We start from the raw sequence: 18,222 nt of genomic DNA, 5'->3' as shown, positions 1-18,222 counted from the left end.
AGGGCATATGACCGATTGTGGACTCCATCCCTGGTGTGGGGTGTGCAGGAGGCAGCTGATCAATGATTCTCTCATCATTGATGTTTCTCTCTCCCTGTCCCTCTCTGTAATCAGTAAGTATATACCTATAATAAATCCCAAAGATTACTATTAGAATCTCATAAATAAGGCCTTGGAAGATCTTACTTATCTAGAAGCACCTGGTGTAACAGTATTTGCAATGGGAGAAGGCTGTTGGATTTCAGGTGTCAACCAACACAATTACAGGATTTCATAGGGAAAGGGTGAGAACTTCTGACTTGTTTCTTGTATTCCAGTCCAGAAAGAGAGAAAGAGGGGTGGAGGAGGGGTGTGCCCACAGTAACCAGCACTCATGCTCCAAAGCAAGCACATCAAACTCGCAGCCCACAACAAATATTTTTGTGGCCCAGCCAATATAATGGAAGAAACTTTTTAATAAAAATTTTGTAACTTGCCCTAGCTGGTTTGGCTCAGTGGATAGAGCATCAGCCTGCGGACTGAAGGGTCCCAGGTTCAATTTCAGTCAAGGGCACATGCCTGGGTTGCAGGCTTGATCCCCATGGGGGGACGTGCAGGAGGCAGCCAATCAATGATTTTCTTTCATCATTGATGTTTCTCTCCCTCTCCCTTCCTCTCTGAAATCTATATATTTTTTTTAAATCTGTAACTTAATTTTTACAATATCCTGTTATACATAACAAACTACATTCACTAATGACTGATTACTATAACCGTGTTGCATTCATTTTCCTTATGCACCTTATGCGCAGGGACACCATTTCTCTCCACTAATACTAGCAGCAAATATTTTAGCAGCCGATTGCCATGTCATTAGTCTTGGACTGACTTGCTTGTTGTGCGCAACAGAAAAGATTTCGCTTTTGGAGAACAAGAAAAATAGGTTTATTTGCATTACACTTATTAATTTGTGTGGTTATTCAGTGTCTGGTAAGTTAATGTTCAAGAAAAAATATTTTTATTAAAATGTTCTATTATTTTGTTAACAATGACTCATTTATTTCAGCCCTTTGCATTCAGAATGTCTCTATCAAAATAAACCTACGTTTCTATGAAAATTGAAGCTTTTGGGGTTTTTTTGCCGCCCACATAAACTTAAGCCTAATTTAGCCCATGTTAACCTTTGAGTGTGACACGCTTGCTCTGAAGGATAATTTTATTTGAACCTATTCATTTCTTTTACTCAAAACTGTGAAAATAAAACAACATAAAATATGAGGCAAAGGGAAGCTGGTCTTCAAGAATTTGTATCTCCAAGTTTTTACTGATGTAATAATCCTTTCAAGCCTGAAGCTACTCAAAGATGAATCATGAAAATAAGAAGAAAAAATTTATTTCAAACAGGTTCGGTGGTACATGTGCTACAGCAAAAGCTAACTGTAGTAGTTTCATTTCAAACCAGCAGTTATGTAATTTAGACATTATTTGGGAATGAGTAGTTTCTGAGAGAATCAATCCAGTAATTTTTGCATTTATTGTAGACCTTATTTCAGTACTAGAGAGGTTACATTTGCATCACCAAAAAATGACAGTAATCGCTAAGGTGAAGTTCACTCCCCAGGCACTACTTTGAAAATCTGACTTGTTCCGAATTCTTCAGTCATCATCTACTGTTGGCTTGATTGTCACTCCTCTTCTTATTTGACCCCAACCAATTAAACTGCAAAATGAAAATAAAAGAAACTGATTTTGGGGCTATTTCATTATTACCACACAATCATTTGACATAACTGGTTTTACTTGCCTATCTGCTCAATCAGAATGTTTCCAAAACCTGCTTCTCCATAAAGCTCACACTATCATCTTAGATTCTTAGACCCAGACAGATGGACTCTAGTCAGAATGAATGACAGAAGAAAAAAAAAATTGCTACTATAAATATGCTCATCTTCACTCTATCAAAATACATCTACTCCTTCAGAACTGTCAAGAGCCTTCCCACCCACCTAAGGAACCATCTTACCTAATAATAGACAAACATGTAAATTGACCGTCCCTCCGCTATGCTCACCAGCCAACCAGGAGTATGCAAATTAACCCAACAAAGATGGCGGTTAATTTGCATGTGTAGGCGCGAAGCGGCAGAGCAAAGACGGAAGGCTCTGGGCCAGAGCAGCGAAGATGGAAGGCTCCGAGCCAGAGGAGTGAAGGCCTGGGTCCCGGGTGCCGGAGGAAAACCGGTGCCAGCAGCCAGGGGAAGGGAAGACCTATTGCACGAATCTCTTCGTGCAAGGGGCCTCTAGTGCTGTTATAAAACCCCTCACTCTGATACTTTTAAAGCACCTCAGCATATCACAATGGCTTTAGCATTACCTTAGCTGGTAAAGGAAATTAAACTAAAGGACTAGATAATCTATTATTGGCAGACCAGTGGCCCGGTGCACAAAATTCGTGCACATTAAAAGTGAATTAATTAGAGGAAATATTTTAATATTGCTATTTGCCCTTTCTCTATAATATAAGTGTCAGAGATGAAAGAAAATCAGTAAAAAGATATATGAAAATCTCCCTCCTGTCAGAGTCTGGGGCACGCTGTGGGACCGAGAGTCAAGTCCCCGCCCACCCGCGTGCACCTCAAAATCGCGCCAGACCAAGACCCGGTCAGCCCCACCCCCACTGGGCAAGACCAAGACCTGGCTGGCCCCACCCAGGGGCGTGGCTCCAGGTCCCCTGGCCCCGGTGCTGGGGGGCACGGCCTCAGGTCCCAGGTCCCCTGGCCCGACGACCATTTGCATATTAGCTCTTTATTATATAGGATTACTCTCAACAGTAGAGACCTCTGCTCCCTCTTCCAATGTCTGCTCTAATAAGTGACTAAGCTGGATTGCTAACTCAACTGTAGCTTCTAGAACAAAATCCACCTCCACATGGATTAAAACTACAATTCTAAAGAATGTAAGAATCACCCGGCCAGTGTGGCTCAGTGGTTGCGCGTAGACCCAGGAATCAAGAGATCACTGGTTTGATTCCCAATCAGGGCACATGCCAGGATTATGGGCTCGATTCCCAGTAGGGGGCGTGCAGGAGGCAGACGATCACTGATTCTCTCTCATCATTGATGTTTCTCTCTCTCCCTTTCCTTTCCTCTCTGAACTCAATAAAAAAAATATTAAAAAAAAAGAATGTAAGACTCATTCAGATGCTCTCATTTCTTTGAACAATTTTAGTGATTCTCTAAGGATACATCACCACCTATATAAGTATTCCAGCCAAGAATATAAAACCTGAGTCTAATCTTAGGAAACATCAGATAAACCCAAATTGAGGAATAGTCTATAAAGTAACTAGCTTGTATTCTTCAAAGCTGACAATGCCAAGACAATGAAAGGTTAAGGAAATTTCAGATTAGAGATCAAAGAGACATAAAAACTAAATGCAATGCATGACCCAGATTGGAAGGACGTAGAGGACAATATTGGGACAAACAATAAAACTGGAATATGGACTGTAGATTTTATTATTTTATCAATGTTAAACTTCTTTACGTGGTTATATAAGAAAATATCTTTGTTTTTAGGAACTATATGAAGTATTATGAGATCAAGGGGCATGGTTATAAACAACCTAATCCTCAAACAGCTCAGAAAAAATGTTTATACATCTAATAATAGAAGAATATGCAAATTAGCCAGGATGCCATAACATCACGACCGATCTACAAGCAGTGGAGTGCTACAGGAGGGTGGGGCAGCAAGCTAAGAGCAGGAAGAGCTATAGGAGGGCGGGGCAGCGAGCAATGAGCAGGGGAGAGCTACCAGCGGTGGTGGGCAGGGTGGCCAGCTAAGGCAAGCAGCAGAGAGCTACTCCTAGTATATATATGCACACACACAAGTAAATTGTGCATTTGGGAAAAGGGAATACAGGAGTTGTATGTGCAACTCTTGTAATTTTCCTGTTAAGTCTGAACTTATTTCCAAATGAAAGTTTTAAAAAGCCAAAGACAAGGGAAATACTGAACCAAATTCATTGGTTTTTGATAGGTGTCCATCACAAATCACGGCTGGAAATACAGATTACAAAGTCATCCAAATAAATATAGTTTAGAGTTAAAGCCACAATAACGGTTGTATTCAAGTATATGTGTGTGTGTGTGTGTGTGTGTGTGTGCGCGCGCGCACGCGCGCGCACCACCAAGGATCTAAGAAAATTAACTGTGTCTTCTTTAATAGACAGTGACAAAGGCTAATACACTTACCGCCAGTGTTTCTCAACCCTTCGGCTAAGGGCAATTTTTTCTCCTACTTCTGTGCACACAGGATTAGTCAAAACAATTTTGCCCAAATCGGCCTTGACTGCACTAACTCTTCCTCCAGTCGACAGGGATCCTATGTTCACCATGAGCACTTCATTCTTAGACAACTTTTGCACCTAGGGAAATAAAAATAAACCCCAATATCAAGAAAATGTGTTCCAAAACTTACTATTCATTTTCTGACATCCTTGCCAACAACAGATGTCAGCAACTTTCCATCTCTGCCAGCATAATCTTGAAACTTAAAAAAAAAAAATCAAATGATGCCTTATCCAGGTTAGCTCAGTGGATAGAGCATGGGCCCGGGTTTGATTCGTCAAGGGCACATGCCTCAGTTGCAGGCTCAATCTCTGGCCCTGGTTGGAGCACGTGCGAGAGGCAACCAATCAATTGGAGGACACACTGATGTTTTTTTCTGTCTCTCCCCCTCCCTTCCACTCTCTCTAAAAATCGATGGGAAAATATCCTCAGCTGAAGATTAACAAAAATAAAAAACAAATGAAATGGATAACAGGACTAAATCATTGACACATGACATACTTTTCCGTTTTGTTTGGTTTCACTTTAAACTGAATGCCTTATCGAAATTCTCCATTTTCAAGAAGTCAAATTTACTTTTTTTTTTGAATCCCATGTTAACTGTGAGACCGGTCTTCACATCACTGTCACTTTTCTGAAACAGGAATTATGGAAAGCACTTACTTTTGCCGCTTTTTTGTCTCCTTCAGTGCGTACCCCTAGAAGGCGTCTAAGCAGGAAATAGGAGATTTCCAATTCTGTGAAGATCTCAGGTAAAGCTCCAACTGCACCAAGTACCTGCCCCACCATTCTGTCAGCCCGGCACAAAGTGGGGTCAATTTTGGTTCCAACTCCTGATATAAAATAAGATATATCCTATAAAATAAAGAGCTAATATGCTAATTAGACCGAACAGCCAATTGACCTTCCGGACGAAGCCAGGGCTGCAAGGGCTGGCCAAGGCTGCAAGGGCCGAGCCCCTTGCATGAATTTTGTGCATCGGGCCTCTAGTGTATGTGCATATATATATACATACATATATATATGTATATATGTATGTATATACATGTTCCAATTTTTCCCCCTACAAAGCTGTTTACCCCAAAACGTACTCAAACAAGTACAGCACATACCTGTACATTTTAATACTTAGATTTTCATAGTAACATAACAGCTACATAGGTTTGACAAAAAATCCATTTTATCTGAAGAAATAGAATTGTAAACTCCCAAGTTAGTTGTGCATTTGAAATCAGAAAGACTCCCTTCACTTAAATTCTAAACAAAGGGCAAAGAGATAACAGCCTAACTAAAAAATCAATCTATCCTTAATGAAGGTTAAAAAGATACAAAATTCATGGGTAGTGTGAAGAATATCTGCCTGCCATTTCTCCCCTGGAAGGCTAGTCAAAAAAATAGCTTAAAGATTTCATATATGACTCCTAGGATCCACTTCAAAATGTTTTAGCAGTGTATCTTTTGAGGAGGAGAGGAACAGAGATATAAAGAGGAAACAAGATTGGGAGAGTATTGGTAATTTGTTGAAGCTGGGTGGTGGCTACAAGAGTAATCTTTCTCCCCCGCTCCCTCTCCCTTTCCCCCCTCTCCAAAATTAATGAAGAACATATCCTGGGGTGAGAATTTTAAAAAAAAAAATCTATATCTTTTTGAGTAATCCACTTCCCTTGAAAAGTGCCATGAATATCCACAAATGAAAATGTAGAGATGTGCCCTGGCTGGTGTGGCTTAGTTGGTTGGGTGTCATCCCATATACTGCAAGGTCCTCAATTCTCAGTCAGTTGGGGCACATGCCCAGGTTGTGGGCTTGATCCGCAATGGGGGGCATGTAGGAGGCAGCCAATCGATGCTTCCCTCTCTCACATTGATGTTTTTCTCTCCCTCTCCCTTCCTGCCTCTCAAAAAAAACATAGGGACGAGAGGAAAAACCTTACCAATAAGACCCCCTGGAGCAGCGTACTGAAGATCATTATGTTCCGCAAACAGTGATACAATTTTGGAAAAGATTGGTTTACACATGAGTTTTCCTTCACTATCTTTGGAAACAATACCAGGTCTGACTTCTATCTCCTGGCCCACCTGTAAAAAAAAAAAAATTAATAATTAAAATTACTGCATTTAGAGTTAGGGACAACACAATTCCCATTTACACATAAAAAGTCCTAACAGAAAGACCACAAAAGTGAAAGGGCAATCCTTTTTCTATTTCAAAGATCACAACAATAAAAAAAAGTAAAATGTTCTCCCAAAACAGAACCATCCAACTGTTTCTAACCAGCTACCATATAAGCCTATCTCCACAAAAAATGTGGAGTAGTAAAAGACATCTACATCAAGTACTAGGCACCACCAAGAAAAAAAATTTTTGCCCTGAATGAGTAGCACAGTTGGTTAGTGTTGTCCCAATATGCCAAGGTTGCGGATTTGATCCCCAATAAGAGCACATACAAGAAGCAACCGATACATAAATAAGTAGAACAAATTGATCTCTCTCTCTCTCTCTCTCTCAAATCAATAAATTCTTTTAAAAAGAGTTTTATGTCTTTAGAAAAAAATTTTTTTATTTTTCAATTTAAAATATCCATATACTGCTTTCCTAATTAAGACCAGGGAAGTACATGATTTTCTAACCACTTGCTGTACATCTGAAACAAATACAGAATAATACTGAATGTAAACTGTAATTGAAAAAAGAAAAAAAAAAACCTAAGAAGAAAAAAAGACCAGGGGAAAACAAAGCAAAAACATAACCAGTAGACTTTGGGTGGTGAGCATTCAATGGAGTATACAGACATTGTATTATAAGGTTGTAAAAACCTGAAATTTAAATAATGTTATTAACCAATTTACCTCAATTAAACAAACAAACAAACAAAAACACAACAACCAAAACCCAACTTACCTTTAACACTCCTTTTAGAATACTACCACCAGCTACACCCCCTTTAAGGTCATCAACTTCACAGCCAGGTTTGTTGACATCAAAGGACCTAATAACTAAAAAGAAAACAAATTAAAGCTGATTCTACACACTTTAATTTTAGATGAAATATTATTTTCTAAGTTAACTTTCCTAAAATAGTATACACATAAGATTTACACCATAGGGTGAGTTTGTGACAAAACCTAATATTATTACTCCGAGATTACTGCAGCCTTATGGAAAAGTGGAAATAACGTAAAAGTTCACTGACAGGAGGCATTTTATGGTACATCAATACCAGGGTTTGTCATGCAGCCATTAAAGAATGTAGAACCATATGTAATGAACTGGAAGGATACTATTAAAGAAAAAAACTAGTTAATAAAATAACACACACAGTATGATCCCACTTCCACAAAGAAAAACTAAAACTAAAATACTTCAGGGCTAAGGGGCTAGAAGTGGGAGGGAGGCAGGGAGATTATGGACTTTTTTCTTTCCTTTATATACCACTATACAACTTCTAAATAAAAATTTAGTTTTAAAACTACAAAACAACTCTAGGACTATATGACCTGCACTTAGGTCCTGAGAGCAGTGTCTTTTAACAATGGGTACGCATCACAATCACCCAAGAGAACACTTCCCACAACACACAGGTGGGCCTTGGGTGAAGGCCCAAAAGGGCTCAAATGTGTTTTGAAAAGGCTCCTACATCTCTGTAGAAATCACAAGCTTAGCCCTAGCTGGTTTGGCTCAGTAGGTAAGAGCATAGACCAGCAAACTAAAGGGTCCTGGGTTCAATTTCCGTCAAGGGCACCTGGCCGGTTTGTGGGCTTGATCCCCAGTAGGGGGCATGCGGTAGGCAGCTGATCAATGATTCTCTCTCATCATTGATGTTTCTCTCCCTCTCTGAAATCAATAAAATAAAAAAGAAATCACAAGCTTTGATGATCAAATTATAGCAAAATTGATATTTTAAACTTAAATAAAAGTGAAAGGGACATGAAAATCTTCATTAATGGTACAAGAAATAGGAAATAGTAGTAAATACTCTTAAGGGGGAATCAGCAATGCAGAAAAGATCCAATTAAGAGTTAAAAACAGCCCTAACCGGTTTGGCTCAGTGGATAGAGCGTCAGCCTGCGGACTCAAGGGTGCCAGGTTCGATTCCGGTCAAGGGCATGTACCTTGGTTGTGGGCACATACCCAGTAAGGAGTGTGCAGGAGGCAGCTGATCGATGTTTCTCTCACATTGATGTTTCTAACTCTCTATCCCTCTCCCTTCCTCTCTGTAAAAAATCAATAAAATATACTTTTTTAAAAAAGAGTTGAAAATAAATCCTATCACTTACCAATAAGTCGGGGTTCTGAAGTAAAATCTCTTGGCGGTACTGGAATTTTCTTTACTATGTACTCACAGACAACTTCAATATTGTATTTCAGCTGAGCAGAAATTGGAATAATAGGAGCACCTTCTGCTACTGTACCTATATGACAAAATTCAGAAAAATCAGAATTCAATTTTACAAAATTTGTTCTATACATGTTACAGGAAACTGTTAAGAAACAGATGCCTACACATCCCCACACAAGTGCCAGAAACCAGGAGAAAGTGATTTTTGTTTAGAAAGGTAGCAGTATTCTGTTCGCTTTTACTCCTGAAAATGGATACTATTCCCTTTAAGAGAAAAATGTTAAAGTATATTTATTATACTAAGATGATAAAACTGTTTAAAGGAATAAAATACTAACACTCCTGGGAAAGAACATTTTACTAGTTGAAAGATTTCCAATAACATGTAATTAACCTTCCAATAAATGTCAAGATAAAATTACAGACTCTTTGCTAATCAAAGACTACTGCACATATTAATATTTGCTCCTTATTAATTATATGTCAAACAGGCTAGTCAAAGAAATGGAACAAACAGAATTAATTTTAATCAATATGACTTATTCTTTTTCATTATGATAGAACTGGGTTCATGGAAAGTCAATCTTTCTAACAACAAAAACATGGCTGAGAGAGAATCGAATGTCAACAATAAGATGTATCATGTCTTCCCTAAAATGAAGATCATTAGAGAAAGGGATGATGAAGTTTAAATAAATGATTGTCAGTTCCAATTCTCCAAGTAGCTACTCAGTAAGAATAATTTAAGACCTATTTTTTTAAGTGCTTTGTTCATTTTATTATCACTGAGGATTTTTTTATTTTTACTTTTTTAAAATATATTTTCATTGATTTCAGAGAGGAAGGGAGAGGGAAGAGATAGAAACATCAATGATGAGAGAGAACCATTGATAGGCTGCCTCCTGCACACCCCCTACTGGGGGTCGAGCCCACAACCCAGGCATGTGCCCTTGACGGGATTGAACCCAGGACTCTTCAGTCCCCAGGCTGACGCTCTATTCACTGAGCCAAACCAGCTAGGGCTCACTGAGGATTTTTAAAACTGATAGTTTTCAGAATACAACTTCACTTCTAACTTTCAACCAGCAAAAATATATTTTAGTCTATTCATTCAGAAACATTGATTTCACCAGTGGTAGGTAGAGAAAAATAAGGCTTAAGACCCCTAAGCTTACCCTGTTTTATAAAATCTATTAAGAGTTAACATCTGGTACCTGGATTAAATAGCTCTCAAAGTGATGCATCGATGTATTAGATATTATGGCTTCTTACCTTGTACAAATGCAAGGATCTGTTCATACTGTTCTTTAGCCTGGCTTTCTTTCACCAAATCTATTTTATTTTGTAGAATCAAAATATGCTTCAGTTTCATGATTTCTATAGCAGCCAGGTGTTCAGAAGTCTGAGGCTGAGGACAAGACTCATTACCAGCTAAATGACAAAGAATAAAATAGATGCATGAGAATTAGCGAGAAATATTTGTCAGAAGAGGCAAATTCATGACACAGAAAGCAGATTAGTGGTTGCCAGGAGCTGGGCTACGGGGGAGAATAGAGTGACTGTTTAATGGGCATAGGGCTCTCTTTTGGGGTAATGAAGATGTCCTGGAACTAGACAGTGGTGATGCTTGTACAACACCGTCAGTGTACTTAATGTCACCAAATTGTACACTTTAAATGGCTAAAATGATGTTTTATATTATGTATATTTTATTAGCTGGCATGTGATAAAGGAAACATTTGAATGTCCTAGACCTATTCAAGGCGAAGGTCCTGGTTATCACATCATTTGGCTCCCATTGCTGGTCCTAAGCAAGGAGTTTGGAATCAACAAGTTTGGCATCTCAGGGTCTGCCCTTAACTTTTGCTCAGGCATAAGGCTCTATCCAGGATTAGAAATGTTCTGGCCTAGTCAAGCTCCCAAGAGGCAGAGAGTAATTAAGAGGGAAAGACACTTAATACAGTCTATGAATTTCAACTATTAGAGGTTATTCCCTAACAAAGGGAAGAACACTAATAGTGAAGATAACTAACAGTGTATCATAAAGAAATAGGCATGTTTTGTTGGGCACTCCAACAGTCATCCTCTCTATGCAGTAATGTTCAAGTGTCCTATACTATATCCCTTGGCATACTTTAAAAAAATTATATCCCATAGCAACAAATCTCTCAACAGCTCACATAAGGAGGTAGTACAACCCTAGTCCTGAAAACCCCAATTCAGGTTTAAACTTCGACACTTACTAAGAATGAGTTTGCATCTAAATAAAAACATTATACATCAATGTTGCAGTGGACAGCTGAGACAAAAACAAAAACTCACATGTACTTTTACAAGTAAATTTAAAATAAAAATAAGTTATATCATGTGATGTAAGGAAAATGAACTCTTGACTTTTAAAACTATATACTACCATATGAATTCTATAGGCCCTAGGTCAGGGGTGGGCAAACTTTTTGACTCGAGGGCCACAATGGGTTCTTAAACTGGACTGGAGGGCCGGAACAAAAGCATGGATGGAGTGTTTGTGTGAACTAATATAAATTCAAAGTAAACATCATTACATAAAAGGGTACGGTCTTTTTTTTTTTTAGTTTTATTCATTTCAAACGGGACGGATCCGGCCCGCAGGCCGTAGTTTGCCCACAGCTGCCCTAGGTCTATCTTGTTTAATATTTTGTGACAGCTGGTAGGCAGGGATGTCATCTAGTATTTCATATTAGTTTCCACTCATGTCACCCTTAGGTAATAGATATGGCCTTTAAAGGCCTTAGTTCCCTTTAAATATTTCATCTTGGATTTGCTCCACATTGATTTGTCCAACCCAATTCTGATATTACTTACCTATCAACAGAAGAGCTGCATCCATCACTGCGGCACCGTTCAGCATAGTAGCCATCAAAATATCGTGGCCAGGGCAGTCAACAAAGGAAACATGTCTACCAATGGAGCAATAACAATCAGTCCTAAGATCAATCAATGCTTCAAGATGCAAGTTACAGATTTCCCAAAATTAAATCAGTTTAAATGCAGAATATAAATATTATATATGAATATGGAAAAAATATAAATAATTCTTACTACTATAAAGTCAAGTGGTTACAGGACTTGGTGTTTCTAGACCTTGGAAATAAGATTACCTACTCGCTGAAAGTCAAATCACTATAGATCATTACAAAGCAAATGAAATTAGCTATGTAATAACTAGAAATAACTGAAGAGCCAGAAACTCCCAAATCCAATGAAAGTAAATACGGTATGGAGTATATACAGGGAATGTCATCTATCTGAAAGTTAACAGTGTTAACAGAATGGACATTGATTTCGCTAGCACTTTCAAAAGCTGGAATTGGCCCGGCTTTTGATACAAGAATAAATTCTCTGCCCGGCTGATGTGCCTCAGATGTTGAGTGTAGATCTATGAACCAGGAGGTCACGGTTCAATTCCTGGTCAGGGCACATGCTCGGGTTGTGAGCCATGCAGAAGGCAGCCGATCAATGATTCTCTCTCATCATTTTGTTCCTGCCCTGTCTAAGAACAGAAACACCTATTTAAAAACATAAAATAATGTTAAAATAACAAAACCATTCAGCGATTAGGCTCTCTGTTAAATATCCCGGTTATATATTTCAAAGAGTTCCAACTACAAGACAATAAAATATAAAGTATAAAGTGTTTTTAGCACCAAAGAAGTCACCTGACTAATTTGAAGTTTCCTTTGGTCCCTGGAATGTCTGTAGGAAACTCATCAGGTGTGCTACTTCCACAGGATCTGTAACATTCTGGCCGAGGACAACTTGGGTCATCAAGTTTATAAATCTAAAAGTTTCAATGAAAAGAAGATTTGGGATTTGTTATCTGCATGTTCCAATTAAAGTTGATTTCTAGTTCCACAGTACAGGGCTCACCTTAGCATTAGCATATCCAAGCTTGATTGTAATATTTCTTTCTAGTTCATTTTTGAACCTGACAGTGTGGACTCCAGAAATAGCTTTTACAACTGTGGATTTCCCATGAGCTACGTGGCCAATTGTACCTACAGACAAAATTCAAAAAAATTAATTCACATGTACTCAATTGCACCAAATATTTTTTGCAAATAACAACGGAGTAGAAAAACAAAGCTATAACTCATTATAAATATCAGTGTAAAACCAACAGTGACTTCAATTTTTGCGCCTACATATTCCTTTTTTTAAATTTTTTTTCTTGATTTCAGAGAGGAAGGGAGAGGGAGAGAGACAAAAACATCAAGGATGAGAGCCTCCCCTCTCCCTTCCACTCTCTAAAACGTCAATGGAAAAAATATCCTTGGGTAAGGATTAACAACAACAAAAAAGCCGTACTTAGCATACTAAAAACTATTCATCTCATGTTTTTAACCACAGGAAAGACTGCCTTCATTTAAAATAAACACTCAAGGTCCTGGATGGGTAGCTCAGTTGGTTAGAGCATCATCCTAATACACCAAGGTTGTGGGTTCGATTTTGGTCAGGGTACACACAAGAAGCAACCAATGAATGCATAAATAAGTGGAACAACAAATCGATGTTTCTCTCAAATCAAAAAATAAAAAATGCAATAAAAAATATGTATCTTGTATATTCAGAAATTTTCCAGCATTCCCAGAATAAAATAAATAGGTATGATGAGCCTAACCAAAAGGAATCCATGAAAATGAGAAAACCCAGATTTAACTACAGTAATGATGTCAAGGATAGCATATATCTTACAACTCTTTAATAGCCTGATGGTAAAGCCTTACTTTTAACTAGGCTTTACTGTGCTGTTTGTACAGACTCTCAAATAGCCCAAATTTACACTCAGCCAACATAACTTCTCCTCTACAGCTGTAGGTGTCAATTAAGGGAAAAAAATACTCTACTTAATAATAGCCTATATATCAAATAAAACTTTCAAAGAAACTCTGCCCTTGCAATAACCCTGTGTGACAAGTACAGCCACATTTTTACTTTTAAAAGTGCTACATGACTACATATTGCCTTATGCTATTAAACTTCTCATATGCCTGTATGTTTTTTTTTCTCACCTAGTCTGTAAGGTAAGCATGGGTAACATGTGCTTCCCAAAGAAATCAAGGAGGTGCTTTGCTCACAAGTGCTCAACGTCTATTTGAATATCTGCATCCTTATATAATTCAGGTAATCACACAAAGGGAGAGAAAATCATTTGCTGGAGATCAAGCAACTCAGGTGTCCAAGAAGTTATCCTTATCTTACCTATATTAATTGTGGCTTGTCTGCTGATTACTTCGTGTGAAAGTGGCGTCAATTTGGTAACATCCTGCAATTAAACATTTTACTTTTACTTTTAATCACTGTACATAAGGCAAATCACAACTTTTTCCTTTGACTTTACACTTTACCTACAGTTCACCACCATGCAAATAGCTCTCTTCTATAAGCAATCTTGTATTCGGATGACTGGGAAGTTTTAAAAGTCCTTCTCATCGCTACATAAGACTATACTCCGTTCTCTAGAGAAGATGGAGAGGCCGGAGGCAGCCCAACCTTGACATTAGCACTGAGGACAAACTTTCAAAAGTGAAAACCTTAATGACATTTAGGTCTCACGATATCACTCCCCCCGCCCAGCTCGCGGACTTGCCGAGAGGCAGGCGGCGGCGGCGCGAGCGCGGCTCAGGACCTCCTGCTCCAGAGCTAACCACGTTCCTGCAGACCGGCACTGCCTTGTCTCAACGCCACTCGGGAGGCCCTGTCTCTCCCACTCCCGAGTTCACTCCGCATCCTCCCAGATCGAAACCTTACCAAAGTGGCGAGATCCTGTCGAGAAAGATGTGGCTGGCCGAGAGTCACGCCAGCCTCACCCCCCGCCATCTTGTTGGGAGAGGAAGGAAGTCGCCGCGGCAACCGCCAGACCAAAGGCAGGGCGGGGGAGGAGGGGCGGGGCGAATAAAGGAAGGCAGGCCAGGGCTCGGGCCGGGGAAAGGAGGACCGTCGGTGCAGCAGGACCTCATTACTTGGACTTCTTTCTGCTTGGGTTCTTACAGTACCTGCCGGCAGGATGACTAGAAAACACGAGGCAAAATTTCGGGATCGATTCGTAGCGGACCTGTTGGGTTTTTTTGTGCAGGCAATGCTGAGGGCAGCTCCATGAAAGGCCCCTTGCTACGCGGGTGAAACTAACAGCGCGCGCGCTGGCTAGGGAGGAACCATTTCCGGTTTCCCGTGGGGGTGGCCGGAAGGGTTTTTCAGGACCTGGGAACCTTAGGTAGGATGTGAGGACAGACTGTGGGAACGTATTTTTTTACTGACTTCCGCAATTTAATAAGGCGAAGTCCGCTTGGGTCCGGCCCACCTGTGACGGAGCTATAGGCGGGGAGGAGGCCATGCGCTGAGCTGGCCACGTTCACGTCGCCTCGAGTCACTGGCAGACGGCAGGGAGGGCGCCCTCGCGCGGAGGTTCCGCGGCCGACGGATGGGAAAAGCAAAGTCTTAACTTATTCTCAGAGGTTTCTGGGGAGCTAGGGAGGTGGTGTGTGGTGGCGCTAGAATGGAGTTAGCATAGAATAGAAGCTGGGTGTCAGTAAGACCTCCCAAAAAGGTTTTCTTTTTTTTTTTTTTTAAAAAAAGCTGATTCAAGAAAACCCACTTCTTTAATGGAAATATTACCAATAAATTGGTATTTTAAAATTTAAAGGTTGTTGAGATTTAACCCTTTTTCATCCAGTGTTAAAAAGAATGCAAGTTTTGTTTTCCCCTCATGTATTTCCATGCTTTACAAATTTTCCATCATGAACATGTATTCATTTCTAGTCAGAAAAAAATGTAAGGAGAGATGAATAAGAATTTAGGTTATCTGTGTTCATTTAATGCTTAAGAAAGATGATAATATGTTTTTATAAGTTTTAGGTAAAACGATTTACCTAAAATGGGAAGATATATTTCAATAAATACATTAATTGGTTAAGTGATGGCAGATATTTTGTATTTGGGTGGAGGCAATTAGTTCTAAATTTAGGAAATTACAAGTTTATAAATTTAGAATTTATCTGACATTGTAAATAGTTGTACCAGCCACTTCAGAAAACCCAGATGATAACAATGTAGAATTAGTGGTGATGGTTACACTACTTTGTGAATAAACTAAAAAATCAGTGAACTGTACATTTTATTTTTAATTTAATTTAATTTTTATTGATTTTAGAGAGGAAGGGAGAGGGAGAGAGTGGTAGAAACATCAATGATGAGAGAGAATCATTGATCAGCTGCCTCCTGCACGCCCCACATTGGGGATCAAGCCCGCAACCTGGGCATGTGCGCTTGGCGGGAATGTAAACTAGGACCCTTCAGTCCATAGGGTGACACACTATCCACTGAACCAAACCGGCTAGGGCAGTGAACTATACGTTTTAAAGGGTGAATATTACAGTATGTAAATTATAGCAATAAAAAATACAAAATTCACGCCTTGTTCACTGTGGCTCAGTTGGTTGCACTGAAAGGTGCAGGTTCGATTCCCCATCAGGGCACATAGCAAGGTTTCCAGTTCCACCCCAGGTTGGGGTACATGTAGGAGGCAACTGATCAATGTTTCTTGCTCTCTCCCCCTCCCTCTCTCTCTAAAAATCAATATCAACATAAAAAAATAGCCCTAGCCGGTTTGGCTCAGTGGATAGAGCATCAGCTCGTGGACTGAAGGGTCGGAGGTTTGATTCCCTGGCCCTGGTAGGGAGTGTGTGGGAGGCAACCAATTGATGTGTCTCTTTCACATTGATTTTTCTGTCTCTGTATCTCCCCCTCCCACTCTCTCTTTAAAAAAACACACATAAAAAATATATAGCCCTGGCTGGTTTGGCTCAGTGGATAGAGCATCGGCCTGCGGACTGAATGGTCCTGGGTTTGATTCCAGCCAAGGGGACATGCCCGGGTTGCAGGCTTGATCCTCAGTGGGGGGTGTGCAGGAGGCAGCCAATCAATGATTCTCTCTCATCATTGATGTTTCTATCTCTCTCTCCCTCTTCCTTCCTCTCTGAAATCAATAAAAATATATTTAAAAAAATAAATATAGCATGTCTCAAAAAATGTGTACACACTTGGAATATTAATTCCAATGCTTAAATTTGAAAAGGAAGAAACATCAATTGAGCTATCAAAAAAGTTAGTGGCCCAGTGCACAAAATTCATCATGGGGGGTGTCCCTCAGCCTGGCCTGCACCCTATCCAATCTGGGACCCCTTGGAGGATGTCCGACTTCCAGTTTAGGCCCTCTCACAATCCGGGACCACTGGCTCCTAACTGCTCGCTTGCCGGCCCGATTGCCCCCTAACCACTCCCCTGCTGGCCCGATTGATGCCTAACTGCTCTTCTGCTGGCCTGATCACCCCCAACTGCCCTCCCCTGCTGGCCCAATCTCCCCCAACTGTCCTCCCCTGCTGCGACCCACCTCATCCACTGGGACCCGCCTCCTCCACACAAGGTGGCGGAGACACTGGGACAGGCCTCCCCCATGCCATGTGGAGGCACGGGACCCCCAGGCCTCACCGCACGGAGCAGCCGCTGGGCCCTGCCTCTGCTGTGCACGTGGCCATCTTGTGACGACATCGCGCACGAGGGTCACCTAGGCTTTTATTACTATAGATAGTATATAATATACAATATATAGTACATAATATATAATTTATATATATAAAACCCTAATATGCAAATAGACTGAACAGCGGAACAACTGAATAACCACTCACTATGATGTGCGCTGACCACCAGGGGACACATGTGGAACATGGCGGGCATTGGCTGCAGCAGGATGGTAGAGCAGATGAGCAAGGGCGCCAGACCAAAGCGGGGTGTTGGTCGCTATCATCGGGGTGAGCCTCTGGTGGTTACTGAAAATTCTTTGCTCCCACATGCCACGGTCCCACCCGGCGCTCACACCTGCTGCCGGGGCTGGAGCCACCGCAGTAGCTGCCAATCGCACCTGCTGATGGGGCTGGCCCTGCTCTCTCTGTGCCGTCAGCGTGTGGGAGCAGCAGTGGCAGGAGCGGGGCTGCAGGCAGACAGGGGACCGGGGGTCATGGTGGGAGGGGCCGAGACTTGCCCCTGTGCCTACCACAACCTCACGGCCCATAGGTCCCTTCAAGGTGCATGAATTCATGCACTAGGCCCCTAGTTTTCTCATAACACACATAAAAGTAATTTTTCGTTATAAAAATAAGCAAACAAGTGGCATCTATTAAAAGGGTAATTTTTCTTAGAACTGTCAGTATTTTATTATGTAAAAACTGAGAGTTCATCCAGAGGGCCATTGAAGAAGAGTTAAATATTTGTCTCTATGTGTCTCCATGTGTGAGTCTATTCTATATAATAAAGAGCTAATATACTAATTAGACCGAATAGCAGAATGACCATCGAGATGACCTTCCGGATGACTGTCCAGATGACCTTCCAGATGAAGCTGGGGCTGCAAAGGCCAAGCTGTATAATGTATAACATATAACATATAATATATAATGTATAATGTATAATATATAACATCCTATATAATAAAGGTAATATGCAAATTAACCATCATAC

The 18,222-nt window shown here is 40.4% G+C and overlaps 1 protein-coding gene across 1 annotated transcript; it reads right to left on the bottom strand.

Moving 5' to 3' along the window:
• Positions 1–1,356: 1,356 nt before the first annotated feature.
• EIF2S3 (eukaryotic translation initiation factor 2, subunit 3 gamma, 52kDa) lies at positions 1,357–14,585 on the bottom strand. Its single transcript, XM_005861751.2, has 12 exons — positions 14,458–14,585; positions 13,909–13,972; positions 12,577–12,704; positions 12,366–12,487; positions 11,512–11,606; positions 9,940–10,098; positions 8,606–8,740; positions 7,230–7,324; positions 6,262–6,406; positions 4,994–5,163; positions 4,235–4,407; positions 1,357–1,699 (listed from the first exon to the last, which is right to left on the bottom strand). Exons 1-12 carry the CDS (start codon positions 14,524–14,526, stop codon positions 1,636–1,638), a joined length of 1,419 nt encoding a protein of 472 aa, XP_005861813.1. The 5' UTR covers positions 14,527–14,585; the 3' UTR covers positions 1,357–1,635.
• Between the last annotated feature and the right edge of the window lie 3,637 nt (positions 14,586–18,222).

Source organism: Myotis brandtii, unplaced genomic scaffold, assembly GCF_000412655.1.
Source record: "Myotis brandtii unplaced genomic scaffold, ASM41265v1 scaffold156, whole genome shotgun sequence".
Taxonomy (NCBI): domain Eukaryota; kingdom Metazoa; phylum Chordata; class Mammalia; order Chiroptera; family Vespertilionidae; genus Myotis; species Myotis brandtii.
The sequence above is the reverse complement of the archived record's forward strand: the minus strand, read 5'-3'. Positions and strand labels throughout refer to the sequence as shown.

Excerpts from the sequence above, each read along its gene's own strand:
- EIF2S3 (XM_005861751.2), bottom strand. The coding sequence starts at position 14,526 with ATGGCGGGGGGTGAGGCTGGCGTGACTCTCGGCCAGCCACATCTTTCT. Across the intron at positions 13,973-14,457 it reads GACAGGATCTCGCCACTTTG|GATGTTACCAAATTGACGCC; the intron begins GTAAGGTTTCGA and ends GTTTAATTGCAG. Across the intron at positions 5,164-6,261 it reads TGCTCCAGGGGGTCTTATTG|GAGTTGGAACCAAAATTGAC; the intron begins GTAAGGTTTTTC and ends ATTTTATATCAG.